The 13,017-nt window shown below is 52.9% G+C and overlaps 1 protein-coding gene across 8 annotated transcripts in view; it reads left to right on the top strand.

Moving 5' to 3' along the window:
* The window catches only part of FARP2 (FERM, ARH/RhoGEF and pleckstrin domain protein 2), a 96,228-nt gene that overhangs the window by 41,622 nt on the left and 41,589 nt on the right, over positions 1-13,017 (top strand). For all 8 annotated transcript variants that reach the window (XM_070069925.2, XM_051829378.3, XM_089328783.1 and 5 more), the window contains 2 exons: positions 2,927-3,041; positions 7,556-7,703. In XM_070069925.2, the coding sequence (XP_069926026.1) occupies positions 2,927-3,041; positions 7,556-7,703 (263 nt within the window). The remainder of the gene's footprint in view (positions 1-2,926; positions 3,042-7,555; positions 7,704-13,017) is intronic.

Here is a 13,017-nt window from a genome sequence, read left to right as displayed (position 1 = left end):
AGAGAAGGGGTACATGTGTAAAGTGTGTGTGTACATGGTTGGTGTGCTTGGTCAGGGAAGGGGTACATGTGTGAAGTGTGTGTGTACGTGGTTGGTGTGCTTGGTCAGGGAAGGGGTACATGTGTAAAGTGTGTGTGTACGTGGTTGGTGTGCTTGGTCAGGGAAGGGGTACATGTGTGAAGTGTGTGTGTACATGGTTGGTGTGCCTGCTCAGGGAAGGGGTACATGTGTAAAGTGTGTGTGTACGTGGTTGGTGTGCCTGGTCAGGGAAGGGGTACATGTGTAAAGTGTGTGTGTACGTGGTTGGTGTGCCTGGTCAGGGAAGGGGTACATGTGTAAAGTGTGTGTGTACATGGTTGGTGTGCTTGGTCAGGGAAGGGGTACATGTGTAAAGTGTGTGTGTACGTGGTTGGTGTGCTTGGTCAGGGAAGGGGTACATGTGTGAAGTGTGTGTGTACATGGTTGGTGTGCCTGCTCAGGGAAGGGGTACATGTGTGAACTGTGTGTGTACATGGTTGGTGTGCTTGGTCAGGGAAGGGGTACATGTGTGAAGTGTGTGTGTACGTGGTTGGTGTGCTTGGTCAGGGAAGGGGTACATGTGTAAAGTGTGTGTGTACGTGGTTGGTGTGCTTGGTCAGGGAAGGGGTACATGTGTAAAGTGTGTGTGTACGTGGTTGGTGTGCTTGGTCAGAGAAGGGGTACATGTGTGAAGTGTGTGTGTACATGGTTGGTGTGCTTGGTCAGGGAAGGGGTACATGTGTAAAGTGTGTGTGTACGTGGTTGGCGTGCTTGGTCAGAGAAGGGGTACATGTGTGAAGTGTGTGTGTACATGGTTGGTGTGCTTGGTCAGGGAAGGGGTACATGTGTAAAGTGTGTGTGTACGTGGTTGGCGTGCTTGGTCAGAGAAGGGGTACATGTGTGAAGTGTGTGTGTACGTGGTTGGCGTGCTTGGTCAGAGAAGGGGTACATGTGTAAAGTGTGTGTGTACGTGGTTGGTGTGCCTGCTCAGGGAAGGGGTACATGTGTAAATGGAGCTCCTCCGCCAGTCGTCTCCACCGGGAGAGCCGGTACCCACAGCACAGCTGCAGCTGGGTGCCACCTTGGCCTGAACGGGGCCTCCTTCAGTGGCAGTCACAGCCCTCCTGGCTGGTAAGCATTAACTAGGAGATAGAAAGCGTTTCCCCAGTGTCTTATGGGGAGCAGGAGGCGGTTCAGAAGTGCATGAGGACGCACAGCTAGGAGAGGGCTCGTGGAGGCCAGGGGAGAGGGGCAGACCTCGCACAGCCGCCAGCCGTCAGCATACTCTGGGAGGCGTGCACGTTGCTTCTGGACTGGACTGGGCCAGGTGCTCCCAGGGAGATCTCATGTCTAGAACTTGGACAAGGAGAGCGCCATGCAGGCAGTCTCGGCACAGGAGGGATCCGTGAGTGTGCGGCCGTTGCTGGTTTCCTTGGTCTGTTCCCAGCCCTCAGCAGACAGCAGAGTTTGCAGCTTCACCATCCCACATGGCGGGGCTTGTCTTCAGTCTCTTTCCCTCTGGCCCAAGATGTCTCAGGTGGACACAGGCCTTGCCAGTGCCTTCTTGGGAGTGGTGGCTCGGTCGTGCAGCGTGGCTTAGTGGGACCGACCCAGTCTCACTTTGGAAGCTGCCGCTCAGACAGGCCTGCTCAGCACAGTCCCTCTGTGGCAGGAAGGTCCTCGGTGCTGTGGACACGCTCCCTGCCAGGGCGGCCTGTGGGCCACCCGTCTGCAGTGGTTCCAAGCAGGGAAGGTGTCTGCACTGTGCGTGAGACAAAAGTAACAGGTGTATTGCTTAGGGTTCCTGGGCTTCACTGCTGTCTTGTAACTTGAAATTAGAGAGAATCATGATTTCTCAAGAAATCGGAGAATTCTGGGAGTCAACGGGTTACCAGCCACCACCTGTGACACCAGCATCCCAAATGACCTCTGGTTCGAGTCCCTGGTGCTCCACTTCTGATTCGGCTCCCTGCTAGTTTGCCAGGGAGGCCTAAGTGCTTGGGCCTCTGCCTCCCACATGGGAGACCTGGTTGGAGCTCCTGGCGTTGGCCATGGCTCAACCTGGGCATTGCAGCTGTTTGGGGAGTGAACCAGCAGATGGTTCGCTCTGCTTCTCTGTAATTGTCTTTCAAATAAAATAAAGATTTTTTTTAAAGAAAAAAATTTGAGAAGTCTAGAAGGAAAAAATGATTGAAAATACATTACTCTGGTTAGGATAATCTTGAACAATTTTTTTTTTTTTTTTTTTTTTTTTTGACAGGCAGAGTGGACAGTGAGAGAGAGAGACAGAGAGAAAGGTCTTCCTTTGCAGTTGGTTCACCCTCCAATGGCCGCTGCGGCCGGAGCGCTGCGGCCGGCGCACCGCGCTGATCCAATGGCAGGAGCCAGGAGCCAGGTGCTTTTCCTGGTCTCCCATGGGGTGCAGGGCCCAAGCACTTGGGCCATCCTCCACTGCACTCCCTGGCCACAGCAGAGAGCTGGCCTGGAAGAGGGGCAACCGGGACAGAATCCGGCGCCCCGACCGGGACTAGAACCCGGTGTGCCGGCGCCGCAAGGCGGAGGATTAGCCTAGTGAGCCGCGGCGCCGGCCAATCTTGAACAATTTTTGTGTAAGTCATGATTCAGAGAAATAATGAATTCTCACATTGAACTTGGGGCTCAGCGGTCAGCTGTCTGGCGCTGCACATCAGAGTCCTGGCGTTGAGAGTCAAAGGAGTCATCTTTGGCTGCTGCATTTGCCTTTAACAGCATAAAATACTTGGAAAAATGAAGTACAAAAAAGTTTCTAGGACTGTTTTACTACAGATTTAGGATTTTTTTACTTCTCATGTATGCATTTGCATGTGCAGATGCTTGTGGTTCACTTCAGTTAAGAACTGGAATGGCTGACCGTGTCCTCTCACCACAGCTGAGATTGGAGATTGCGACGAAACCCTGGCCCGAGAGCACCTGAAGGCCAGCGAGTACCTGCCCAGCCAGGGCCGCTGCCTCGACAAGATTCTGGAACTGCATCGGAAGCACACGTAAGTGTCCACGTGCTCTTGGCACGCCGTTCCTCACGGTGGCTCAGCAGCGTGGAAACACAGGCAGCCGTGGGAGAGGCCCCTGCAGGGTCTGCCCGGTGCACTGCAGGTGCACAGCTGCCACCTCGGCCCAGGGTGCAGGCCTGGGAGCTGCTGCGTCCCCAGGTGTGCTGGCCGGCATCCTCCCAGGGAGGCCACCACACCTCGTGGAGGAACAGCCAGCGGCATCCACTGGTGGGCCGTGGGGCACTGAGCTACAGCCGTGTGCTCACACTTGGTGGTTTGGCTTCTGCGCCCTGGGTGCTGCTGCATGCTACTGGCAGCCATGAGGGAGAGTGCCGTGGCTGGGCTGCGCACGAGGCTGAGCCACAGATGTGGGTGCCTCAGCCACGTGCCTGTCGCAGCAGAGATGGTTGCTGGCAGGGTTTGTTCCAGGCATGGGGACAAGTCCCTCACTGCTGAGACAACAGAGCGGGGCTGGATAGCCCTCCCCCATCCCCCTGGGCAGTTGGGTCTGGAAGGCTGGACAGAGCAGTGGCACATAGGCAGTATGGACCTGGCAGCCAGGAGGGTGGCTCGGATCACACCCGGGAGAGCTCAGGAGGAGGCAGCCCTGGGCCTGAGCAGTCAGGAGCATGGGGGGGGGGGGGGGCGGTTTCCAGGCAGAACCCAGGTGCGCATGTGCTGCAGTGAGGTGAAGAAGTGACAGCACAGCATGGCGCCTGCCCTGTGTTCACGTGTGTTCCTGGGTGTCCAGGTGTGCTGAGCGTTGTGCATGCGTGGCTCCTGCGTGTGTGTGTTCTAAGCTCTGACAGGCAGGCATCTGCTTTATACAGGGTGAAACTGGATTCTGCCTGAGCCGGGAAGCAGCGAGCTCAGCTGCCTTTTGACCCCTCGGTGCTAATGTGCTGACATTGTCTGCGCAGTCATCAAAAGTGGTTACACATCCTTTATTTCTTGTAAACATTCTGTGTGTAGTTTTTTGTTTTCTCGAGATTCATTTTTTATTTGGAACTCAGAGAGAGAGGTCTTCCGTCCACTGGTTCATATGCCATAGGGCCACATCGGCTGGGTCTAGACCAGGCTGAAGCCAGGAGCTGCTTCTGGGTCTCCCACATGGGTATCAGAGCCCCAAGTTCTTGGGCCATCTTCCTCTGCTTTTGCAGGTGCATTATCAGGGACCTGGATCAGAAGCAGAGCAGCGAGAACTCAGACTGACACTCTGATACGGGGTGCCAGTGTCACAGGTGGTGCCTTCTCTCCCTGAGCCACAACACTGGCCCCAGTGTAAATTCTTCTTTCTTTTTTCACAGATGTATTTATTTGTTTGAAAGGCAGAGTTAGAGAGAGAAAGAGAGAGAGAGAGAGAGAGAATGAATCTTCATCTGCTGGTTCACTCCCCAAGTGGCTACAACAGCCAGAGCTGAGCTGATCAGAAGCCAGGAGCTTCCTCTGGGTCTCCCATGTGGGGAGGGGCCCAAGCACTTGCCCCATCTTTCACTGCTTTCCAGGCCATAGCAGAGAGCTGGATCGGAAGTGGAGCAGACAAGTCTCAAACTGGCACCCAAATGGGAAGCCATTGCCACAGGTGGGCGACTTTACCTGCTATATCACAGCACCAGCCCCAAGTGCAAATTTCCAGCAAGATGGAAACATTGTCCTGACTGAGCAGGATCGTACACTGTGTTCCCTGGAATCTACTACTCCTTTGACATTGCAGAAAAGAATTTGAAAGTTGGCTGTCCAAAACTGGAGGTGCCTGGCGTTTACTGGCGTAAGTGGGCTTACAGAGCTGCCGTACAAATACGCATTGCCTTGCTCTTCTCACAAACAGCTTTGTTTTTTCTCTGAAGTGTGTCCTGGGTTTCCTGAGGAATACAGTTTCTGGTCCTTTAGCACCAGTTTTGTGGCTCCTCTGAGCGTTTGCTGGCTCTGCAGGGATCGGACTTTGTCTCTAGAATGCTCAGGGGCACGTTTGGTACTGAGCTCAGATGACACCCACATCCCACAGGGGAGTGCCTGCTACAAGTCCTGGCACTCCACTTCTGATCCAGCTTCCCAGCAGTGCACACCCTGGGAGGCGGCAGTGATGGCGAGTGCTCAGGTCCCTGCTACCCACGTGGGAGACCTGCATGGAGTTCTGAGCTCCTGGCTTTTGTCTGGCCCAACCCTTGCAAACACTTGGCAAATGAACAAGCAGGTGGATGATCTCTTTCTCTGTGTTTCTGTCACACTGTCTTTCAGGTAAGATAGAAAACAAAAATCTAAAAATGTGGGGTCAGCATTGTGGCATACTGAGCTAAGCCACCACCTGAGACACCAGAGTCCCGACTGCTCCACTTCTTTTTTTTTTTTTTTTTTTTTATTTATTTATTTATTTATTTTGACAGGCAGAGTGGACAGTGAGAGAGAGAGAGACAGAGAGAAAGGTCTTCCTTTGCCGTTGGTTCACCCTCCAATGGCCGCCGCGGCCAGCGCGATGCGGCCGGCGCACCGCGCTGATCCGATGGCAGGAGCCAGGAGCCAGGTGCTTCTCCTGGTCTCCCATGGGGTGCAGGGCCCAAGCACCTGGGCCATCCTCCACTGCACTCCCGGGCCACAGCAGAGGGCTGGCCTGGAAGAGGGGCAACCGGGACAGAATCCGGCGCCCCGACCGGGACTAGAACCCGGTGTGCCGGCGCCGCTAGGCGGAGGATTAGCCTAGTGAGCCGCGGCGCCGGCCGCGACTGCTCCACTTCTGATCCAGCTCCCTGCTGATGGTCTAGGACAAGCAGCAAAGGAGGACCCAAGTGTTGGGGCCCCTGCACTCACGTGGGAGACCCAAATAAAGGTCCTGGCTGCTGACTTTGGCCTGGCCCAGCGCTGACTGCTGCGGCCATCTGGGAAATGAGCCAGGAGATGGAAGATCCCCCCCCACCCCCCTCTCTCTCTCTTTCTCTCTTTCTCTCTGACTCTGACTCTTCCTCTCTCTGTAACTCTTTCAAATCAAAAAATAAATCTTAAAAAAAAAAAAAAAAACAGCATTCAGGAGTGAGCATTTGACTAGTGGATGACATGTCCACATTCCACACTGGAGTGCTGCTTTCGGTTCCCAGTTCCACTCCTGATTCCTGCTTCCCGCCAGTGTGGACCCTGGGAGACAGCGGGTGCTGGCACCCACATGGGAGACCTGGATGGGGCTCCTGGCTCCTGGCCCAGCCCAGGCTGTTGTAGGCATTTGGAGAGTGAACCAGTGGGTGGCAAGCAGTGAGTGCTTACTTTTCCCCTCCCTCCCTCTGTACGTCTGTCTGTCTCTCTCTCAGATAAAACATGTTCACTGGTAGCTTTAAAAATAGGCAAAGAGGCCAGCATTGAGGCATAGCAGGAAAAGCCACCAACTGCAACACACACACTGGCATTCAATATGGACGCCAATTCAAGTCCCAGCTGCTCCACTTCCCATCCAGCTCCCTGCTATGGCCTTGGAAAGCAACAGAGGATGGCCCAAGTGCTTGGCCCTGCACCCACATGGGAGACTCAGAAGTTCCTGGCTCCTGGTTTTAGTATGGCCTGGCTCTGGCTGTTGTGGACATTTAGGGAGTGAACCAGCAGATAGAAGACTCTGTCTCTCTGTCTTTCAAATAAGTAAATAAACAATACATATTTATAACTAAATATATGTAAATACACTTATAAATATTACTTACATGTAAGTAAATAAATCTTGAAATAATAATAATACCAAAATAGGCAAAGTTCAAATTAAGGCTTCTTGGAAAGTGGTTTTACCCCACCTGAGCGCTCTCCTATGTCCTGATCATTCCCCATTGCCCGTGGTGGCGATGATTTATTAAAGCACAAGTTAATGGTGTCTGTATCATGTTCATAAAGTGTAAATTTTAGTGAGAGAATGGTACAGCATAACCCAGACAGTTGGATTGGTCCTGCGGCTCTTCAGCTCAGGAATTATAATGAGACGAAGGCACAGCTTCCTCAGTGGAAGGTTCCAGTGTGGGCTCCTGTGCTGGGCACGGTGCCCTGACAGCACAGCCCCAGATGGCACCCGCAGCAGCTGCATGTGGCCTCACCGGCCTGGCTGTGTGGTGGCAGGATCACAGCTACTTGGCATTTCCCGCCAGTCGACCATGAGACACCTTTATGTGGATGAGATCAGGTGTTTGGCAGTGGTATTTTTATTGGACATCACGATTCCACTCTTATAGAACTGCATCCTAGTGGTAGGAAGGGTGCTGTGAAGATGAGCCTAGTGAGATGCTAGTGCCGTCCTGGCCTTCCCTCTGATCTGACATTCAGCTCTACTGCACCTTGCGTGTAACCTTGTCACGGTGGGGAGCAGTGCTGGGAGGCATGGAGACCCTGGCCTGTGTGCTCATCTGTGATCCCCCCGAGCACAAGGCCCCCCAGGTGGGCTGTTGGTTGGTTCTGTTTTGTTTAGGTTCCCTGATCACATCTCTAATGTGTTTATTCAGAAACCTGAAGTTCTTAGTGACACTCTCAAAACTGCCTCCTCGCAGGGGCCAGACGCCTGCAGAGTCGGACTTCCAGGTGCTGGAGATCGCCCGAAAGCTGGAGCTGTACGGCATCAGATTTCACAGGGCCTCCGACAAGGAGGGGACCAAGATTAACCTGGCTGTCTCCCACATGGGCATCCTCGTGTTCCAGGTAGGCTGGGGCGATGGCCGGAGATGTTTTTATCTGTGTTGCTCAGTTTTCTTTCTGATGACTGCAGAGTTGGTTTGGAAGGTGAGTTTAGCAGGTCTGATGCATGCTGTTGTCCATCAGCAGTATTATCCTTACTGCCTGGGAGCCAGCTGCCCCTGCAGGGCTGCCCGCCAACCCCAGCACTGCCCAATGACCCCAGGACTGTCTGCTCATCCCAGGGCTGCCCACCAACCCCAGCACTGACCACTGCTGCCCCAGGGCTGCCCACCGACCCCAGCGCTGACCACTGCTCCCCCAGGACTGCCCGCCGACCCCAGCACTGACCACTGCTGCCCCAGGGCTGCCCGCCAACCCCAGCATTGACCACTGCTGCCCCAGGGCTGCCCGCCGACCCCAGCACTGACCACTGCTGCCCCAGGGCTGCCCACCGACCCCAGCACTGACTACTGCTGCCCCAGGGCTGCCCGCCAACCCCAGCACTGACCACTGCTGCCCCAGGGCTGCCCGCCAACCCCAGCACTGACCACTGCTGCCCCAGGGCTGCCCGCCAACCCCAGCACTGACCACTGCTGCCCCAGGGCTGCCCGCCAACCCCAGCACTGACCACTGCTGCCCCAGGGCTGCCCACCGACCCCAGCACTGACCACTGCTCCCCCAGGGCTGCCCACTGACCCCCAGGGCTGCCAGCCAATGCCACGAGCACCTACTCACCGCTCACTGAGTGATGGTACCCCTTACAGTCTGCAGCTATGACTCTGGCCTCTCCGGGGAGCATCCTCCACATTGTGGGTGTGAACTGTGTTGCACTGCAGCCGTCACCATGGAGTTTGTAGAATAGATTAGAAGTGTGGGCTGGGCATTTGGCCTGATGGTGAAAAAACCACTTTGGTTGGGACACCCATATCAAAGTACCTGAATTCAAGTCCTGTCTCTCTTATAATCCAGCTTTCTGCATGATGTCCTGAGTGTCTCTAGTGTATACTGAGTGTCCTCCGTGTATACTGAGCGTCCCCCTGTGTCCTACGCACCCCCCTGTGTCCTAAGCATCCCCTGTGCCCTGAGCATCCCCAAGTGTATACTGAACGTCTCCCGTGTATACTGAGTGTCCCCCTGTGTCCTGAGTGTCCTCCATGTATGCTGAGCGTCCCCCTGTGTCCTGAGTGTCCCCAGTGTATACTGAATGTCTCCCGTGTATACTGAGTGTCCCCCATGTGCTGAGCTTTCCCCGTGTATACTGAACATCCCCTGTGTCCTGAGTGTCCCCAGTGTATACGGAACGTCCCCTGCGTCCTAAGCATCCCCTGTGCCCTGAGCATCCCCAAGTGTATACTGAATGTCCCCTGTGTATACTGAGCGTCCCCCTGTGTCCTGAGTGTCCTCCATGTATGCTGAGCGTCCCCCTGTGTCCTGAGTGTCCTCCATGTATGCTGAGCGTCCCCCTGTGTCCTGAGTGTCCTCCATGTATGCTGAGCGTCCCCCTGTGTCCTGAGTGTCCCCAGTGTATACTGAACATCCCCCGTGTATACTGAGTGTCCCCAGTGTATACTGAACGTCTCCCGTGTATACTGAGTGTCCCCCATGTGCTGAGCTTTCCCCGTGTATACTGAGCATCCCCTGTGTCCTGAGTGTCCCCCGTGTATACTGAACATCCCCCATGTATACTGAGTGTCCCCAGTGTATACTGAACGTCTCCCGTGTATACTGAGTGTCCCCCATGTGCTGAGCTTTCCCCGTGTATACTGAGCATCCCCTGTGTCCTGAGTGTCCTCCGTGTATACTGAACATCCCCCGTGTATACTGAGTGTCCCCAGTGTATACTGAACATCCCCCGTGTATACTGAGTGTCCCCAGTGTATACTGAACGTCTCCCGTGTATACTGAGTGTCCCCCATGTGCTGAGCTTTCCCCGTGTATACTGAGCATCCCCTGTGTCCTGAGTGTCCCCCGTGTATACGGAACGTCCCCTGTGTATACTGAATGTCCCTGTGTCCTGAGCATCCTGTTTCCTGAGTGTCCCATGTTTATGTCCCTGCACCACCTGATGTCCAAGGCTCACTTTGTGCCGTGTGCTGCTTTTGCAGGGCCCCGGCATTTTTAGGGGAGAGCAGTGTCTGGAAACAAGGCCCTTGGTTGTCACTGCTCCCAGCCCCCCGCAAAGACAGACGCAATGGTGCTCCAGCACCATTGTTGATCTCTGTGCCTTTCTCACAGCTTTTTTTTTTTTTTTTTTAATCAAAACCATTATCAAAGGGCCAGTGTTGTGGCACAGCTGGTTAAGCCTGTGATACCAGCACCCCACATTGGAATGCTTGTTCGAGTCCCAGCTGATCCACTTCTGATCCAGCTCCCTACTAATGCACCTGGGAAGGCAGCAGAAGATGGCACAAGTGCTTGGGCCCTTGAATCCACGTGAGAGACCTGGAAGAAGCTCCTGGCTCCTGGCTTCAGCCTGGCCCAGCCCTGATGATTGTGGCTATTTGAGAATGAAGCAGCAGATGGGAAATCTCACTCTGTCTCTGTCTCTCTAGCTCTGCCTTTCTTTTCTTTTCTTTTCTTTTTAAATATTTTTTATTTATTTGAAAGTCAGTTACACAGAGAGAGGAGAAGCAGAGAGAAGTCTTCCATCCAATGGTTCACTCCCCAAATGGCTGCAACGGCTAGAGCTGTGCCGATCCAAAGCCAGGAGCCAGGAGCTTCTTCCAGGTCTCCCACGTGCGTGCAGGGACCCAAGGACTTGGGCCATCTTCTACTGCTTTCCCAGGCCTTAGCAGAGAGCTGGATTGGAAGAGGAGCAGCCGGGTCTTGAACCGGCGCCCATATGAGATTCCGGCGCTTCAGGCCAGGACATTAACCCACTGTGCCACAGAGCTGGCCCCTACTCTGCCTTTCAAAGAAAGAAATCTTTCTTTAAAAAACATAAAGTTGGGGCCAGCACCATGGTGCAGTAGGTTAATCTTCCATCTGCAGTGCCAGCATTCCATATGGTTCTAGTCCTGGCTGTTCCACTTCCAGTCCAGCTCTCTGCTATGGCCTGGGAAAACAGTGGAGGTGTCGCTCCCCCTCTTCGTGGAGGAACGACACAGGACCCTGCGCTGTTCTTTCGTCTGCTCGGCCCTCCCCGGGTTTGCTGCTGGTTCTTCCCGGGTTGGCTACTGTCCCTTCCACCTCCATGGAAGGGCGGTTCCCCCTGGCCACTTTCCAAACTTCCGCAGGGGAGTGGCACACCACCGGCCGGCTCTCTGGGGGCTGCACAGGTGTTCCCCTTAGATGTTCCTCTTAGATGTTCCTGGTGCATGCCGTCTCTCTCCTCCTTTATAGTCCTCCTCTGCCAATCCTAACTCGGCTGCCCACACGCCGAGTACGCTGCTCTCCTCCAATCAGGAGCAAGTCCTACAGTTTATTGGCTGAACTGTAGGCAGCTGTGTAGAAGCTGTTTTCTTCTCTCCCAGCGCCATATTGTGGGAGAGCAGATGCATAGAATAAGTCTTAATTCCAGTAACTTAGTCTAGTCCGAGTTGCTCCCAGTTGCTCCCCACAGGAGGATGGCCCAGATCCTTGAGCCCCTGCACCAACATGGGAGACCTGGAAGAAGATCCTGACTCCTGGCTTCAGATCGGCACAGCTCCAGCTGTTGCAGCCATTTGGGGAGTGAACCAATGGAAGGAAGACCTTTCTCTCTATCTCTCCTGCTCACTGTGTGTAACTCTACCTCTCAAATAAAATAAATAAAATCTTTAAAAAAAAAAACAAAAAAAAAACATAAAGGTGGCCCTGACAGCATCCACTGAAACCAGGAGTTCTTGTCCTTAGCTCCTTTGCAGTCTAACACCTTGGGGTTCACTGGAGCTTTCCTTTGGTGAGAAGTCTGACTCCCAGGTACACACCTCAGACCACCCTCATTGCAAAGATGGGCTTTAAAACATGTGTAATATTAACAGTGATAAAAGAGTATTTTAGGGGCCGGTCCTGTGGCATAGCAGGTATAGCTGTCACCTGCAGTTCTGGCATCCCATGTGGGCACCAGTTCAGATCCCAGCTGCTCCACTTCCAATCCAATTCTCTGATATGGTCTGAGAAAACAGTGGAAGATGGCCCAAGTGCTTGGACTGTAGCACCTGCATGGGAGATGTAGAAGTGGCTCCTAGCTTCAGATTGGCCCAGCTTTGGCCATTGTGGCCAATTGTTTTGCTTTGTTTTTACTTTTTTTTTTTTACTTTTTTTTTAAGCAATACAAACCTCAAGCATTTCATATATACAAATTTAGGAACATAGTGATTCTTTCCACCCTGCTTCCCTCCCACTCATACTCCCACCCTTCTTCCTCATCCCTTTCCCATTCCCATTCCTATTTTTTACAAAGAGCTATTTTCAGTTAACTTTATACTCAGCAGCCTACACTAAGTAGAAGGATAAACAAATAGTAGAACATAAATGTAAAAAAATTATCCCTCAACAGTCAACACAAGGGCTGTTCAAAATCATCACATCATGAAGTGCCAATGTCACGCCTATACATTAGCTTTTAGGGACTCTCTCACTTACCATAGATCAGAGAGAATGTATGGGATTTGTCTTTTTGGGACTGACTTATTTCACTAAGTATGATGGTTTGCAGTTGCATCCATATTGTTGCAAATGACGGGAGTTCTTTCATTTTTTAACTGCCGTGTAGTATTACATAGTGTATATATGCCATATTTTATTTATCCAGCCTTCAGTTGGTGGACATCTGGGTGGATTCCCTATCTTAGCTCTTGTAAATTGAGCTGCAGTGAACATGGGGTGCAGACCACTCTTTCAGATGCTGACTTCATTCCCTTTGGGTAAATTCCCAGGAGTGGGATGGCGGCTCATTTGGCAGGTCTGTGTTCAGATTTCTGTGTTATCTCCGTACTCTCTTCCTCGGTGGCTGCACCAGTTTGCATTCCCACCCACAGTGGATTAGAACACCTTTCCCCCACATGCTCGCCAGCATCTGTTGTTTGTTGATTTCTGTCTGAGAGCCGTTCTAAAGGGAGGGAGGTGAAACCTCATTGTGGTTTTGATTTGCATTTCCCTGACAGCTAGTGATCCTGAACATTTTTTCATGTGTCTGTTTGCCATTTGAATTTCTTTTCTTGAAAAATGCCTGTCCAAAGTCCTTCGCCCATTTCTTTGTTTTAAGATTTATTTATTTATTTATTTGAAAGGCAGAGTTACAGAGAGGCAGAGGCAGAGAGAGGGGGGTCTTCCATCCACTGGTTCACTCCCAAATGGTCACAACGGCTAGAGCTGTGCCAGTCTGAAGCCAGGAGCCAAGAGCTTCTTCTGGTTC

The sequence above is a fragment of the Oryctolagus cuniculus genome, chromosome 3, assembly GCF_051225735.1.
Source record: "Oryctolagus cuniculus isolate XC-2025 breed Fujian yellow rabbit chromosome 3, ASM5122573v1, whole genome shotgun sequence".
NCBI lineage: Eukaryota > Metazoa > Chordata > Mammalia > Lagomorpha > Leporidae > Oryctolagus > Oryctolagus cuniculus.
The sequence above is the reverse complement of the archived record's forward strand: the minus strand, read 5'-3'. Positions and strand labels throughout refer to the sequence as shown.